General features: G+C 44.4%; 2 protein-coding genes and 1 long non-coding RNA gene across 5 annotated transcripts in view; 1 reads left to right on the plus strand and 2 right to left on the minus strand.

The window, feature by feature from the left end:
* NDC1 (NDC1 transmembrane nucleoporin) overlaps positions 1-350 on the minus strand; it is a 41,754-nt gene extending 41,404 nt beyond the window's left edge. The window contains exon 1 of the mRNA XM_077779830.1: positions 76-350. Coding sequence (XP_077635956.1) covers positions 76-132 — 57 coding nt within the window. The 5' untranslated portion in view covers positions 133-350. The remainder of the gene's footprint in view (positions 1-75) is intronic.
* Positions 351-552: 202 nt separating this feature from the next.
* LOC144244499 (uncharacterized) lies at positions 553-6,864 on the plus strand. Its single transcript, XR_013338962.1, has 2 exons — positions 553-719; positions 6,710-6,864. It is a non-coding gene; the product is annotated as an uncharacterized LOC144244499 (long non-coding RNA).
* YIPF1 (Yip1 domain family member 1) overlaps positions 6,852-17,590 on the minus strand; it is a 37,414-nt gene continuing 26,675 nt past the window's right edge. For 2 of the 3 annotated variants that reach the window (XM_077779833.1, XM_077779834.1), the window contains one exon: positions 6,852-7,382. The gene's annotated coding sequence lies outside the window, so the exon portion shown is untranslated. Of the gene's footprint in view, positions 7,383-9,730; positions 9,784-17,590 lie in introns of all 3 variants that reach the window. The other variant, XR_013338961.1, reaches the window with a different exon arrangement.

The raw sequence follows: 17,590 nt of genomic DNA on the forward strand, positions 1-17,590 counted from the left end.
ACCCGCTCACCGCGCACGCGCGGTTAGCACCCGCCCGCCAGGCCCCACAGCAGCAGGCAGAGCGCGAGCACTTACGCGCCACAAGATGTCCCGCGACCCGCCGGCGCAGGGCCGGCCCGCAGCCGTGGCCATGGTGATGGCGGCCCTGACTCTGAGGGGTGCGGGAGACCGTGCGCCCGCCCGCCACCACAGTTCAAAGAGAGAAAGGCCCCAGGAGGACCCTGTTGGGGCTGCCTCAAACGCTGCCTGAGCGAAGTCCGCCTCGGGCCCCAACCAGTCCCTTCTAGGCTTCTTCTGGACAGGCCCAACGCGCCAGAACTGCCTCACGGATACGTCCCCCAAAGGGAGCTGGGACTTCAAGACTCGCCCCCTGGCGTCCAAAAGGTCTTCCCGAAGCAGGGTCCCCCGGGGCGCCAGAGACTGGGGGCGGCGCTGCATTCTGGGAACTGTAGTCTCGACTGCGCTCTAGGAGCAAGGGGAGCGTTGCATTCTGGGACTCAGTTCCAAAGTGCGGCATGCCGGGAGTGGAAGTCTTCCCAGAGGTACCTTGCTGCATGCTGGGAATCGTAGTCTTTTGTAGAGCCGATAATAGTAACAGTGTCATTTGCTCGGAATTTTACAGTTAGATCTGGCAAAATTTTCAGCCCTTATATCTCCCAGTTTTCTTTATCGACTGCCTGAAAGTGAAACCAAAGGATGGTGTGGACTTCACCAAAGAGGTACTCACTAATTTTACTGATGGGAAAAAAATGTCTTTCCATTAAGGTGAATTTTGGTTTTCTAAGATCAAGTTCCTACTTCCAGCTCTGCCACTGGCTAAGTGGAATGTTTTGACCCTCAACCTCCATTTCTTCATCTATAAAGATAAAAATAAAAGTAGCATCCAGTGATGTTGCAAAGATATGATAAAATGCTATACAAATATTATCATTAATTTCCTGCCAGTAAGGAAAAAGGGTTTTACCAACCCAAGTCCCACTTCATGAAATCTTCTCTGACTGCAACAGCCCTCAGTGAGATCCTTGGAGACATACTGCTAACACCTTTTAGTACCCAATTACATACCATAGTCAATATTCAGTACTCTAGTAACAGAGATTCAGTTATTTACTGACTCTGGAAAAACTACTAGTCTAGTGAGAGAAATTGAGATCACACATAGCGCTTTGTAATGTTTGCTAATAATGGTTTCCTGACTTGCTTTAAGATTATACTCACTTCAAAAAACTTGTTAATATCAATCATGTCTGAAGCACTGAAGAACAAACTGGGAATACAAAGGTAGATCAAGTATCTGCCAACCTTCTATCTGGTGGTAGAGAAAGATTATAAAGAATCATTCTAAATAAGGGTCCTTAAACACACCCTAGGAGAGATGCCTAAGTGCTCTACTTCAGCTCAGGTCATGATCTCATGGTACAGTTCATGAGTTCGAGCCCCACATTGGGCTGTCTGGAGCCTGCTTAGGATCCTGTCTCCCTCTCTTTGCCCCCCTCCGCTTGCACTCTGTCTCTCTCACTCTCAAAAATAAACAAATACTTTTAAAAAATTAAACACACTCCAGGTTACTTGCGATCAGATTACCTTGTTTAGTTCCTTTAGTATCTCGTTTAGACTACTAATTGTCTACCCCAGTCTGTCTATCCTCCCCTTCTAAGTAGAGTCCCCAGTTTTTAACTAGGCATGTGGCTACATTTCCTAGTGTCCCTTGCCACTAGGTGGAGCCAGGTGACTGATGAGTTCACCTCATCAGGTCAATAAAATGGAATCGAACAATTGCGTGGTAGCTTCCCAGAAACTCCCCTTAGCTACCTACCCAAGGTCTTTGCCCCTTCTTAATCCCTTCCTCCATCCAGCTGCATGGAATATGGATGAAAGGAGACTTGAGTATTTGGAGCAACTAAACCAATCCTTAGGCTACCTGCCCTTACCTCCTGACTTCATTTACACAAGGGACAATTATTTATTGTTTACACCAAGTTTATTTTTAGAGCACTTACCACAATGTGAAATCATCACGTGTAACTACTTATTTATTGTCTGAGTTCCTCACTAGCATATAAGCCTCACATGGGCAGGGGCTCTGTCTATCTTCTTTATCACTGTTTTGAAATGTCATAACATTAGACGGTAGTCAATAAATGTTTGTTAAATGAACAGAAGAATGAATGGAAGTAACTACATCAGAAAGTGTCTGTTCAGGACAACAAACTTTGCTATCTAAGTCAAAGAGGGACTGAATGTGGAGAATTGGTAACAAAAGTATTGGAAGGGCTGAAGAGCACAGGGAAGAAAGAATAGGGGTGTAGTAGCAAAAGGGAGAAGGGAGCTCTTGTCCAAAGATCATGAAGGTGCTACGCCTGTATTAGAACCCATGAGCACGCGCTCACGAAGGGAACGCCAGTGCTGCTGTTAGAACTACCCTGTGGCTGTAGAGCAGGAACCTGCACTATTTTCTTAACTTACTTTAGCTTATTTTGAAATATTAAGTTAGACTTTTTATGTGTTTTTATGGGCATGTCTTTCTGGAATGTTTTCATATCATTAGGGATATCATTCTGTTCTGTATTTCCATTTTTCTAATAAGAACTTCATGATAAGATATGACTGCAGTCCTTTCTGTTGCTCATTTTTATATGAAACTAGTTCTCCTGCACATTTATGAAGGATGAGTGACTTAGGATAGCTTTGCTAAATTCACGACTACAGCTTCTTTTTCTGTTTTCACAAAGTGTTCGAAAATATGGCTTCGTACTTCCTGAGATCTCCTGGCTGTGTGCCCTTCCCCCACTCTCACCTGACTTCCCTTCCCTGTGCCCCAAATATCCCTGGTGGACTCTATCTGTATTCTGTTCCCTGCAGTTCCTGCTCTGATGTCATGGGAAGATACTTTGGCTGGTACTTTCGCTGATACTTTTGAGAGTTCACAGGACCTGGGCTGCTCCAACTTCTTCAGACCTTACTTCAGACCCCATGTGCTCATCAGCTACAAACTGAGTTGTACAAAACTGCCCCCAAAATTGAGCCACTGTTCTCTCACTGGCCCACTGGACTCTCTAGGAAGCACCTCTTGGCTATTTTGAGGTTCTCTCATTTTTAGATTTCTCAGAAACCGAGCTGCTTCCCTTTGCTTCTTTCCACAAAAGTGCGAATACAAGTCTTTGAGTTGCTAGTGGCTTCTACCTGCTTGAATTTCGGGGTTTGTGGTAATATCTTGTCATCCAGTTTTGTTGTAGATGTTGTCCATAGGTTTTGGTTTTGCTATCCCAGATGTTCTATTTTGAATGGAGGAATTTGGGGAGATTCAAATATGCCACTGCCATTGTCTCAGAATTCTTTTCCCTTGAATCTTCATATGATGCCAGCCAGTGAAATCAAACTGACAATGCAAAACCACCATCCAATAACTTTTCAAAAGTAGGGGTTCCAAGATGTAGTAGTTATCTAAAGCTCATTCTGGTTTCATTCAGGGTGGCAGTGTGCCCAGCTAAAGAGCATTTCCCAGGCTCCCTTGCAGCTAGGGATGACCATGTGATACAGTTCTGACCAATGAGATATAAACATAAGACATTAGATGAAGTTTTGGAGAAAGCTCATTAAAAAGTGGGTTCAAGTGGTCAAAATGACAGGTCATTCTTCCTGTCAAAAGCTAAGCTAAGCTGGAGACAGCTGAGCTGCCAGGTGTCTGAGTGAACATGAATAGTTACAATAAAGCCTTTAATCACTTACTGGGATGGTATAAGCAAGATACTAAATAGGAGAAAGCACTGGCTCCCCTAATGTTCCATTTTCCTCCATAGAACAGTGGCAGGCAAGGGTCCAGTGGATTGGTACAGATGTGGGGCAGTCTTACTGCCAAAGGATGCCTAAACAAAAGTCACCTGCCATTTTACAGCCCTGAAGGGTAGGAGGAGGGAGAGGGGAGGGGCTATGGGTAGAAAAGTACTGAAGACTGGGTCAGAGTGGAGAAAACATCTTCAAGCCCCCACCCCACCCCTAGTATGTTGGTCTAGCAGAGGCACCTGAGAGAGTCCACAGCTAGGGCCCTCATCCCTTAGCTCCATCCTCCAAAGGAAGGAAGCTGCGCTATAAATGGAGATCTGCATAAGAACAAGGCTGGGGTAACGGTAGAGTGAGCCCAGAGCCCCTGACTGCAACTCCCCTCCGAGAGCACAGTGCTAAGGCTGTGCACCTAGTCTTATGTGCAGTGGGCAGCTTTCCCAGAGGCCTGTCAGGTAAAGCCCTTTAGGTATATAGCCCCTAACTGCCAATGGTCATGTCAGAAAGATATAGGGTTCTGGCTTGGAGCTGGACTCCTTACCGCCTACACTTTGCTGGAAGACAGCTGACATCTTGGGATCAGGTGATGGCAAATTCACGCTAAGGACTGCTGAACCAAAGAAAAATGAAAAAAGAATTCAGAATCCCGAAGGGCACCATGGAGCAGCTATATTAACCTGGATGGGGCTATCTCTAAGCTTCTACTTGCATGAGAAAAGTAAAACTGCTAATGCGTTTAAGCTATTGCTTTTTAGAATTCTTTTACGGTTGAATACAATTTATAAGTGCTTCACAGGGGTCCCAGGAGCAAGGGCTCCCAAATGGCAGTGCTAGTCGGTTCATGAAATTTTCACTGGTCCTTGGTAGGTGAGAAAAAAGTAAACAAAGTAGTCAGCTTCATTAATACTGAGAATATGCCTCTCCAGATTAGTTGATATTATAATATCCTCTCTTTTATAAGATGATGGTGGTAATTTATGATAGAGTGGTTGTGTCTAAAATTCTTACTTAAAAATTAAATCTTGACCACTGCAGTAAAGAATCTCTAAACATTTTTTGGGGTGGGGGGAAACTTTACCAGTCATACCACACTTGAAAGTACTCAGTAGTAACTAAGTACTCCCTCAAATGTGGATATTTATACACGCCTAGAAAAAAACTCACTGCTCTCCTTCACTTTAAAACTTTTAACACTTCTGTGACCAGATATGTGGGTTTTCCACACCAAGAAATTCTGCCATTAACTGCCTGGAGGTAGTACAGAACCCAAAGGTCAGGGGCGCAGTCCCACAAGACCACCCCGCTGACTTCAGACATTAGTGGGCTCCCAGGTTACCCATGATTTCTGTATGACCTGGCTATAAATTGTGGGTTCCCATGATCCCCTCCCTGAGTTTGATCATTTGCTCCCAGACTGCAGGAAAACAGTGTACTCACTATTGCTGATCAACTACAAAGGAAGTTTTAAAGGATACAAATAAACAGCCCGATGGGGAGATACATAGGGCGAATTCTAGAAGGGTCCCAGGGGCAGGAGCTTCTGTCAATCTTAGAGTTGGGGGTGTACCACCCTCCCAGCATGTGGATGTATTCACCAACCTGGAAGCTCTCCAAACCCCATCCTTTTGGGATTTTTATGGAGGCCTCATCACATAGGCATGATTGATTATTACCTCCATTTCCAGCCCCTCACCTCTCTCCAGAGAATGGGGAGTGGGGCTGAAAGTTCCAAGCTTCTAATAATGGCTTGGTCTTCCTGGTGACCAGCCCCTCCAGAGCCTCCCAAGAGTCACCTCATTAGGAAAAAAAAAAAAAAGTTCCACTACCTAGGAAATTCCAAGAGATTTGGGAGCTCTGTCACACACTCTTTCTCACCCAGGAAAATGCAAGGGTCTTAGCAGCTCTGTCAGAAACTGTGACAGAGACCAATATAGAGATTTATCATTTCGCAATACGTGTCTCTTCTTCAGTCGGAGAAAAGTCCTGCCACTCTTGCTAGGGGACAGGAAGAGGAGGTTACAGATGGCCCGTACAGGGAATTCACGGGACCTACATGTTTAAGAATCACTGCCTTGGGCAGCAGGAGTTAAGTTTTAAAGAAAGAGCACCAGGGTACCAGCTCAGAGGGTGACCAGAAGGTACAGACACCAAGTTCTTTGAAGAGTCCTTGAAGATAAAAGAAACACTCAGCTGGTGAAGACTCAGGGGGTGCAGAACAGCTGTTTTCAAACATCTGAAGTCCACAAAGGGAGGAAAGCTCAGACCTGATCTGAAAGGCCCAGGGGTAGAGCTGGGACCAAGCAGTGAAAGCTGCAGAGGTACACACAAGAATTGTTCGAGGAGAAGATGGCGGCCTCAGAGAGGCCAAGGCTGGTGACCGCCTAGCAGTGATCATGTGACTGTGGGATCCAGGGGATGGGGGACCTTGTCTGTTTTGTTCCCTGCTCTAGTCCCTTTACCTAGAACGGTGATCAGCACGTAGTAGGTGTGCAACCTATATGTGTTAAGTAAATCAGTGGGGGGAATACTCCGCATTTGATGGGAGATTTGCCAAGGGGACCTTAAGCTCACTGTAGCCGGAATTTGTATGCATTTTCCTTTTTCGGTGTGAACAGCCTGTAAGTCCGAGTGTGTCTCTGTAGCTGTCTCAGAAATACATTGGAAATTCCTGCCCTGAAGGCGGTAACGAAAACAGTAGGGAATCAGCAATCCCACCCTGGCAGCAGCTCAGCCTCCCAGGTGGTATGCATTTTGAGTACAAAGTATTTAAAAAGTATCTGTGAGTTGTCACTGGTTTCTCCCCTTAAGGCACCCTAGCCAGGTCATGCCACCTCAAAGAGGCACTCACTCAAAGTGCCCTTTCTAAAATCTGTGTCAGAATAGGGTGTAAGTGAGCATGTTATTTAACCCTTCTGTTCCATCCTTCTAGGAGGAAGAATTCCAATCTCCATTTTAACTCCCACACCCCAACAGCTAGCACATTTAATAAATCAAGATTCCCAGCAGCCTCCAGCATGCTAAAGATAAAACATCCAGGAAGAACTTGAGATCAAAGTCATGAAATGCAGACAGACCTTCTATGAGGTATTTATTTGCAACGATTAGGTTTGGTTGCCCAGTGTCAGGTCACCAAAGACAAACGTTCAGGCTCCCAGTGAATCCAAACCAAAGTTCTTATAGTTTGGCCACTTTAGGATGACAAGCATTTGGAGAGGAGAGGATCGCCTTAGAGGAACATCTGTACACCATTCAGAACAAAGACATCAGAAGTTCGGGATGGATCCATTGCACGTACTAAGGGTAGACCTCACGTGGGGCACGTCACATGACAGTGAGGCAAATGCAGGCACACATCCCACGTTCCCTTGGATTTCATTCCAAATCAGCATATGGTCCCCGAGGATAATCGACAGTTAGGAAAGAGCTGAAAGACACAGGTACTGAACAACATTTAATTACTGCGTGTTAAATTAGGTGGCTGGGCTTCAGTGTGACACCTTACAGATGCCGGAGGGTGGTGCCATTCCATCAGTTTTCCTGCTGCTTTCCTGCAGGAGAGGCCACATCCAAAAGAGACACGCTCCAAAGCAAATAAAAGAGAACTGAAAAACACAAAGAGTAGCTTTTAAGATGAAGAGTCCCCCAGACAGGTAGGAGCTAAACTGCAGGACAGGGTATTTATGTTTACAGGTAAGCTTCAATACCAGACAGCCTTGAGCCCTGATTTACCATGACATTTTTAAAAGTTTTCCTCTATTTCTTTGGAAACCCAGTGATTTTTCTCTGCCAGATCCCAAAGCTACCTTCACCCATCCTTCTTTCTCTCGTCTTTGTGACAGCTGTTAGGTGCTAAAGGAAGAAAGTAAATATGGAGGCACATAAGATTTGGGAGCTAGGGAACTACTTGTGGTTGTTGAAACATGTGGTTATGCAGGGGACGATGGCAGCGTGTGAGGCAGGACACTAGATTAGGGACAGGTCCTGCTATCCGGGGAGTTTAGACATCGTCTTGTAGACAACAAGAGTTTTTAAATAGAGGAGTGACACAGCTTTATCATATTTTGAAAACTGCTTTGGCTACACATAGGACAGACTGGAAGAAAAAAAAAGAAAAGGGATAGAAAAACCCATCAAGTTACTACCACAGTCCAAGCGTGAGACGATGGGATCCTGAACACAGCACAGAACTGACAGGACAGACCTGAGAAACATTTCAGGGGCCGAAAAGACAAGTTGTGTTGATAGATAAGATGTAGATGATAAGAGGGAGGAATCCACACTGCTGATGAGGTTTCTAGCCTGGGTGACTGGGTTGGATTTCTTCATTAACCCAATAAATACTGATTGAGGACTCATGTGTCAGATGTGTCGGGCACTGGGGAGAGTGATGAATAAGGAAGACGTGGTCCTAACTCTCAAGAAACTTACAGTCTAGCAGAGAAACTACAGAGGAAACAAATACATAAAACATTGCTTATGTAATTACAGTTACAAGGTAACTGTGAGAGAGTGTGATAGAGAATACAACCTAGTGTGAAGTCAGGGGCAGTGTGGATGGTAGTGCCAGTCACTGAGTCGGGAAAATACAAGGAGGATCCGGTTGGGGGCTGGGGGGAGTTTAGCTTTGAACATAATGAATTTGAGTCCTCTGTTGGTATACCTGGTTGGGGATTTGCAACAGATGGGAATTTGGAAAGAGGGGCTAGAGATAGAGTTAAATTGGGGGAAGGGGTAAGGAGATTAAGAAATGCGGCTGAGAGGGTTTTCTAATAAATGGCCTTGAACCTAAGATAATGTGCCAGGCCTTCCTAGAAACCATCAGGGGCAGTATCACACCTAGATGTCGGCATCTGACCACACTAGGAAGGTGGGGCTAAGGCAGAGGTATCTGCCTAAATGGCCCGGCTCTAGAAAAGGGAAAAGTGGTCAACAATATATCTGGGAAGAGTGGTTAGAGAAGGGTGAATGCTGCTGGGACTTGCTGGACCATCAGGACCTAAAGTCCTGACTGGCCTTCTGGTAAACATCAGCTCGGGTTTCTGAAATGCTAAATAAAGGTAGGGACAAACGAGCCCACAGGGCAGGCACTGAAGATTTTATTTTCATAAACCTACTCTTTTTCTCTCATCTCTCTAGCTGTCTGTTCCAAATTAATGTCAAGACTAGATAGAGGAGGAACTGCAGACAGAAAATTCCCTTGCCCTGCTGCCAACATTTATAGGTAGCCTGCGGGACACAGGCTGGGAATTGCTAGGGCTCAGGCCACAGGGTGGCAAGTCAGATGATACTGCCCTTTGTGGAACACTTGGCCCGTAATGCCACCAACAGCCAGAGCTCCCTCGCCTCTTCCCTGCCAAACAGCCGATTCCTGGCCACTTTTGGCTCCCCAGCCTGGGTGGCCCCACTGTGGCACAGGCATGTGCCGTGTCCCCTTCGTGGATGCAGCCCAGCACCCAAGCCTGATTGGGGGTGCTCCAATCAGAAGTCCCCAAAGTTAGAATTCTCTCTTTAATTTAGCAGAGCCTTCTAGTCCATCTGAGCGCGTGAGATAGAAAATCGGGGTGTAGGGGCACCTGGGTGGCTCAGTCGGTTAAGGGTCCAACTTCAGCTCAGGTTATGATCCCACGGTTCATGGGTTCAAGCCCCACATCGGGCTCTGTGCTGACAGCTGGCTCAGAGCCTGGAGCCTGCTTCAGATTCTGTGTCTCCCTCTCTCTCTGACCCTCCCCTGCTCACACTGTCTCCCTCTCTCTCTCTCTCTCTCTCAGAAGTAAAGAAGAAAAGAAAAGAAAAGAAAAGAAAAGAAAAGAAAAGAAAAGAAAAGAAAAGAAAAGAAAAGAAAAAAAAAAAGAAAGAAAAGAAAATCAGAAAATCGGGGTGTAAAATCTGGGAGGGTAAGGACTTATCACTATTGTTCAACCCAGTCACCCAGCAAAAAGTAGGTGATTACCTTTGCAAAGGGTAGTTCTCATCGAATGAACAAATAAAAAGTTCCTCAGTAACCTGGCAAAAGAACCGAAGACATGTGCATGGGACAGGTGTATCAACCGTCACTCGTTCAAAATCAAGCTCTCCCCAAATGCCTGCTGGAAGCTGCGGGTATACTGCTAAATACATCCTCTCTCAAGGAATTCTCAGTCTCGATTAGAGTAAATAGGAAAATTGCTGTAACAGAGAAATACACAATGAGCTGTAGGTCAGCACAGAGGAGTAAGTAACACAAACTTCTCCAAGGAGAGGGTGTCGGAAGTGGTCCTGAGGAATAAATAGTAAGCTTCCAAGCAGGCAAGCCAGGGAAGGGACTTCCAGAACTTAAAAAACAAAACCAAAAACAAAACAAAAAAAAACCTTAAAAGGTTTTAAAGCAATATTTTCACTAATTAACGGTAGTGCTATTGCTGTTATTCTGAGACCGTTGTGAGTGTCTGGATGCAACAATTAAGTATGTATGAGACAGGCCAATCCTACCACTGCTGGCATCGTTGAAAAGTGAGATCCTCAGTAGGTGAGAAAGGAGATGCAGATATAAGATGAAAGCAATTTAGTGAAAACTCTGTAGTGCTATATAAGAGTTGAAAGGCTGGGTATGAATTCACAAAGTATCTTCATTAAAGAAGAAATAACCAAGCAAACTACAAATCTATTTCCTGACTCTGAACAGCAGAAAGGCCTGTCAACAACCAGGACCACTGCCGCAAGCTCCGCTAGCATCCAGACCGTGATGTGGGGTGTAACTGCCTCCCCACTGACCAGGGCTGAGGCTCCCTCCCCCTGAGGCATGACTCAATCTGGGTCTGGCACAGGAAATGTTCAGAATGAGCCCAGAAAGTTTTTTTTTGTAACAGATAACAAGGCAGTTATCAGAGACTCTTAGGGGCATGGCAACAGAACTCGGGCCAATTTGAAGAATTCCCACTAGCCAAAGATGGGACAGTTTGACCACTGACAAGCATAATACTTGCGATGGACTGAAACCAGTTTGGTCACTGCTGCCGAGTGCTGGTGAACCAACTACAATTTTGAAAATAGGTGAAAAAAAGAAAACATCATTTATCCTGCGTTTCTATAGAAACTATATCACAGATAGCCAAATAGTAGATAAAGGGAAGTTTTTGTAAAAGAAATATCTAGGGGCACCTGGGTGGCTCAGTCAGTTAAGCATTTGACTTCGGCTCAGGTCATGATCTTAGTGTGTGGGTTCGAGCCCCGCATCGGGCTCTGTGCTGACAGCTCAGAGCCTGGTTCAGATTCTGTCTCCCTCCTCTCTGCCCCTCCCCTACTCATGCTCTGTCTCTGTCTCTCTCTCTCTCTCAATATTTTTTTTTAAAGGGAAAAGAGATCATTACACATTATGAATTTAGGGATGGGAGAATTTACCACCATATATCAAGTAGTCTTGCCAAAACCAACCAACCAACCAAAGCTGAATCTGAACAAACCATTAGATACAGCCACCAGTTTGCAGAAAACAAAAGACAGAGCAACATGTTAAATGACACCATACAGATACAGTCAGCAGAATCCAGACAGTAAGAAGCTGTAGGATAAATGATTCCTCAACAAATACATGGTAAAGGAAGAGAGAGGGAAATGGAGTAGGAATCAAATCTAGAATTTAAAAAAACATTTAAGAGATACATCGATAAATTGCAAGATGAAATTAAAATATTAAAGTATCTTTGATACAGGTATATCTCAGAGATATGGTAGAGATATTCCATACCATGGCAATAAAGTAACACCACAACAAGGTGAAATCAAATGAACTTTTTGGTTTCCAAGAGCATATAAAAGTTATGTTTACACTCTACTGTAATCTATTAAGTGTGCATTAGGTCTAAAAAATGTATGTATTTCAATTAAAAAATACTTTATTGCTAAAAAGTGTTAAGCATCATCTGACCTTTCAGTGAGTCACAATCTTTTGGCTGGTGGAAGGTCTTGCCTCAGTGTCAATGGCTGCTGAATGACCAGGGTGCTGGTTGCTGCACACCAGAGTGGCTGTGGCCATTTGTCATAAGACAGCAATGAAGTCGACCATGTGGATTGACTCTTTCCACAAACGATTTCCCTGTAGCTGTGATGTTGCTTGATAGCATTTTTGTGACAGTAGAACTTCTCTCAAAATTGGGAGTCAGTCCTCTAAAACCCTGCCACCCCTTTATCGACCATGTTTGTGTGATCATCTGAATCCTTTGTTGTCCTTGCAACAATCTTCATGGCATCTCCTCCAGGAGGAGATCCCATCTCAAGAAACCACTTTGTTTGCTCATTTGTAAGAAGCAACTGCTCAGGCGCTCAAGTTTTATCATGGGATTGCGGCCATTCAGCCCCACCTTCCGGGTCCACCTGTCATTCTAGTTCTCTTGCCCTTTCCACCCCATCTGCAGTTACTTCCTCCCCTCAACTCTTGAACCCCCTCAAAGTCATCCACGAGGGTTGGAATCCACTTCTTTCAAACTCTTGCTCATGTTCATATTTTGACCTCGTCATGAATCACAAATGTTCTTAATGGCATCTAACATAGTGAATCCTTTCCAGAAGGTTTTCATTTACTTTGCCCAGATCCACCAAGGAATCACGATAGCCTTATGAAATTTCTTTCTTAAGTAATAAGTCTTGAAAGTCAAAATTACTCCTTGATCCATGGGCTACAGAATGCATGTTGTGCTAGCAGGCATGGAAACAACATTCACCTTGTACATCTTCATCAGAGCTCTTGGTGACCAGACGTACTGTCAATGAGCAGTAACATTTTGAAAAGAATCTTTTTTTTTGAGCAGGTCTCAACAGGGGCTTAAAATATTCAGTAAACCATGTTGTAAACAGATGTGCTATCATGTAGGCTTTGCTGTTCCATTTAGAAAGCACAGAAAGTGGAGATTTAGCATAATTCTTGAGGGTCTTGGGGTTTTATTAATGGTAAGTGAGCACTGGCTTCAACTACCTTAGCCCCTAACAAGAGAGTCGGCCTGTCCTTGCAAGCTTCGAAGCCAGGCGCTGACTTCTTTCCTTTATAATTATGAAAGTCCTAGACGGCATCTTCTCCCAACATATGGCTACTTCGTCTGCATTGGAAATCTGTTGTTTAGCGTGGCCACCTTCATTTATTATCTGAGCCAGATCTCCTGGAGAACTTGCTGCAGCTTCTACATCAGCATTTGCCGCTTCACCTTGTAATTTCATGTTACGGAGATGGCTTCTTTTCTTAAATCTATAAACCAACTTCTGCTAGCTTCCAACTTTTCTTCTGCAGCTTCCTCTCAGCCTTCACAGAATTGGAAAAAGTTAGGGCCTTGTTCTGGATCAGGCTTTGGCTTAAAGGAATTTTGTGGCAAGTTTGATCTTCTATCCAGACCACTCAAACTTTCTCCATTATCAGCAGTAAGTCTGCTTTATCTTTCATGTGTTAACTGGAGTAGCACTTCTTATTCCCTTCAAGAACTTTTCCTTTGTGCTCACAACTTGGCTAACTAGCATAACAGGCCTAACTTTCGGCCCATCTCAGATTTTGACATGCCTTCCTCACTAAGCTTAGCTATTTCTAGCTTTTGTTTTGTTTTAATGGTTTATTTATTTATATTGAGAGAGAGAAAGGAGAGAGATAGAGGCAGAGAGAGAGGGAGACAGAGAATCAGAAGCAGGCCTAGCACTGTCAGCACAGAGCCTGATGCGGGGCTCAAGCTCACGAACAGTGAGAACATGACCCGAGACAAAGACACTTAACCGACTGAGCCACTCCAGTGCCCGTCATTTCTAACTTTTGATTTAAAGTGACAGATGTGTGACTCTTCTTACTGGAGCACTCAGAGGTTATTGTAGGGTTATTAACTGGCCTAATTTCAATAGTATTGTGTCTTTAACAGAGAAGCCCAAGGAGAGGGAGAGAGATGGGGGAATGGGCAGTCATTGGAGCAGTCAGAACACACATAACCTTTACTAGTTAAGTTTACCATCTTATATGGGAGTAGATCAAACACCACAAAACAATTACAATAGGAAGTAACCTCAAACAGCAGTGATCACAGATCACCGTAAGAAACATAACAATAATGAACCACTTTAAAATATTGCATGAATAATGAAAACGTGACACACAAACAAGAAGTGAGCAAACGCTTTTGGAAAAATGGTGCCGACAGACCTGGCTTGACGCAGGGCTACCACAGATCTTCAATTTGTAAAAATCACAGTATCTGTGAAGCACGGATACTTTACAATACAGATACCAATACTTTACATTAAGGGGTTATAATTTTTTAGATGTGATGATGATATTATGTTTACGTTTTTTAAAGTATCTTCTGTAGATTCAGAATTTAAATATCTGTGGATCAAATAATAGGATACCTTAGATTTGCTTCAAAAGAATAGGAGGGAATAGAAGGGTGTATGGATGAAATCAGACAGACCATGAGCTGACAAAATGGAAAATGAGCCATGAGTATGTGGAGATTCTTATACTGTTCGCTCTGCTTTTGCCCATGTTTGAAGACTTGCCACAAAATAAGTTTAACAAAGAATAAGAAGTTACAGTGTTGACCCACTCTCCATCCCAGGTTCTCCCAGCTTACTTCAAAGAAAGAGAACCAAGAAGAAGAAATAGCACGGAAACTGCAAATGGATTCTCCGGCAGGGACTTTTCAGACTTGGTGTGGAAAACAGATAGGGGCTGGTAGAAAACAGTGTTAGCCGTGGTGTAAAGTCCCACTGTTCGGATGCTGTGTTAAAGGGGATGGCAGCACTGGGTTAAAGCTGATTTCAGGACAATGGAATTGATGTGTATAAACGTAGTAAAAGGGTCAGCTTTGGCTGGCCAAAGGACCCCTCCTAACCCGAGTGAGTGAAAGGATAATTGCAAAAAACCTATGTATCAAATCAGGAGGGTTTTAATTACAAAGGAATCTCCTCGAGTGCTCTGCTGATCTCTTATTAAAGCCCTATCACACTGCAATGTAATTATCTGCTGGCCTCCTTCCTCCAGACAGACCCACTTGTCACTGCTCCTGGGAAGGCAGCCCCGTCTGAATGCGGTCCTTCACATACTCCCTCTCACAAGCCAAAGTAAGACTCCCAAGGGACAGTTTCTAGGCTTCCACAGGGTCTTGGCTCAGAGAAGAAATGGCACTGGCCCTCGGGCGATAGGTTAATTTTTAAAAAGGAAGAGCAAAGGAAAGAAGAAAAGAAAGGGGGGAAGAAGAAAGACAAGTAGCTTCTATAATATCTCAATGATTCATATAGGGGTAGTTTCCCTGATCACAAGTAATTGGAAGCTCATCTATGATCCTGAGTTTCCAGGAAGAGCTCCCCCCATAATCCATGCCAAGCTAAGCCCTCCAATGCACAGATTTACATGAGGAAGATTATCTGTGAGATTAGAAGCCATTCTTTTTCAGTGAAAGCTGGGAGGCTAGAGATTATAGTAGAAGGCAGCCAGCTCATAAATCTGCACTGCCTGGGGCTCTGGACACCCTCTCACTGGCAAAGCGATTGATGCTTCTGCCAGGGAAGCTCCAAAGAAACTGTTCATCACTATCTCATTTGTAGATGTGACGCCCAAATGGAGACACTGACACCCAAGTTTATAGATTTGAGCAAAGCCCAAAGGCGTCAAATTTGTATAAATCAGGATGGGAGGTCTGCAAAGGGTCCAGGCTTTTCTCAGATGACAGCTTCTGACTCTCTGAAGGTTTACAGCACCTGGGACATTAGTCTGGAGCCTTCATAATAAAATGTAAGGAAGGAACTCAAGTCCTAATGCAGGAGCAGGCTGAAAGAGCCCCTCACCAGGCTGATGTCAGGTATTCTCGGCCAAGGCAGAGAGACCCAAGCAACTGTTGCCCTTGCAGTCTCTACCTCTCTCCTCCAAGTGGGCTCAGATGTTCTTGTTCTCAGCAATGTGAGCCCACATCGCATCACTGTGTCCCAATGAACAACCTATGACTTCACCTTCCCAAATGCTATGGGAAGCTGACTACTCTCTTCAGAAAAACAGGTAATTGATTGCTTCTGCTCAACCTTAAGGGCCTGACTCAAACAAGACCCCTTCTGTGAAGCCTTCCCTCAGACCAAAGGAGTCAGTGCTTCTGTGCTCCCACCATGCTCATCAATTCACAATTTGGGTAGGGCACTTCTCACATAGTCCGCCATTATCTATTTAGCTATTTTACCCATGGACCAAGGCTCCCCGTGGCAGATTGTATCTGATTTTCTAGGTCCCCAGTGCCTGGCCCATGGGGGCCACAGAGTTGCCTCAAGTAAATACTGAGTGAGACAGTAAATGATGTCTAGGACTCTGTGAGCCAAGACACTCCTAGTAGAAGCCCACATCCCACTCTTGCCTTAATCTTATTAAGGGTTACCTCTAACCACCCAACTTTAACTGAGCACTCGCTCTCTCTGTGCCAGGCAGGCATCAGGCCAAGCACGGGGAAGTCCAAGTCCAATCAGATTCAGCCTCTTCCCCCTGGACCTCAATCTCAGGAAGAGACCCACCTTGTTCCAGGGCCTTCTCTGCTAAGACTCAGCGAACCCCATCTGCAAGAGGAGCTGAACAAGTGTGTAGACAATCAAACCGTAAGGCAAACAAGCTACCATGTGCCCATTCTAAGGCAGTGGGCTGCAAAAACAACCCGCCTGATGGAAGAGAAATTTTAGAACTTCTGTTAATATCTATTTTTCATCAAAAAAAGAAGAAACTGAGCTTTAGTGGTTACTGTATGGATTGACAACAAAATGCATAAACACTTTAAATACACACATATTACTAGGGTATGTGCTTGTGGCAGACAGACTGCAAAATGGCCTGCACACAATGTATACGTATATCAAGTCATCATGACGGGCACTTGAAATATCTTACAATTTTATTTGTTAATGATAGCTTAATAAAGCTGAAAAATAAAATGATATAAAAATGCCCTCCAACGACCTTGCCTCCAGGTACTCATGCCTTTGTGTAATCCCCTCCCACTGAGTGCGAGCAAGACTGGTAACTTGCTGCTAATCAAAAGAATACAGCAGAGGTGATAGGTATCATTTCCATGGTTTCTTTACATTACAGATATTCTGTCTTCCTAACAGACTGTCAATTACCTACATTTACAGCTTTGATGACTTTGGTCATTCTATGGAGAGACCTGTGTGGCAAGAAACTAGGGACAGCCTCCAGGCCACAAGGAAGTGAATCCAGCTACCAACCACGTGAGCTGGGAGGAAGATCCTTCTCCAGTCCAGCTGTCAGATGAGACCCCAGCCCAGGCCAACACTTTAAGTGCAGCCTTGTTAAGAGAACCTGAAGGAGAGAACCAAGCTAAACTATGCCCAGATTCCTGGCCCACAGAAACTGCGAACTAATAAATGGGTGTCATTTAAGGTGTGAGGTTTGAGGTAATATTGTTAGGCAGCAGTAGATAATTAATACAGCCCTCAAAATTCTTAAATTCTTAACTTGATAGGTTGTGCAATCAAAAAAGTATGGATTCTCTGAATTGAACCATCTCTAGACCAGCAAAGGAGGGCTCCTTAAAGGGGGCAAAGGCCAGCAGCAGGAGCCTGCAAATTTTATTGGTAAAAAGAACATCAACCTGAAAGGTAGGAAATTGGAAAGACCTCAGGAATTGACTCCAGAAAACATGAGTTTGAGTCCCAGCTCTGCCTCTAAGAGGTAGGTAAACTTAGTCAGCTTGGACTTCATGAGTCCAGATTCCTCATCTATACAATGGGGTCAACAAGGCTGGTAAGAGTGGACAAAGAGAGAGTGACCTGGAAAGTATTCTGTAGAATGAAATGCAATGTACACTTGTTGGTT

Source organism: Crocuta crocuta, unplaced genomic scaffold (assembly GCF_008692635.1).
Source record: "Crocuta crocuta isolate KB4526 unplaced genomic scaffold, BGI_CrCroc_1.0 scaffold168, whole genome shotgun sequence".
NCBI classification, from domain to species: Eukaryota; Metazoa; Chordata; class Mammalia; order Carnivora; family Hyaenidae; genus Crocuta; species Crocuta crocuta.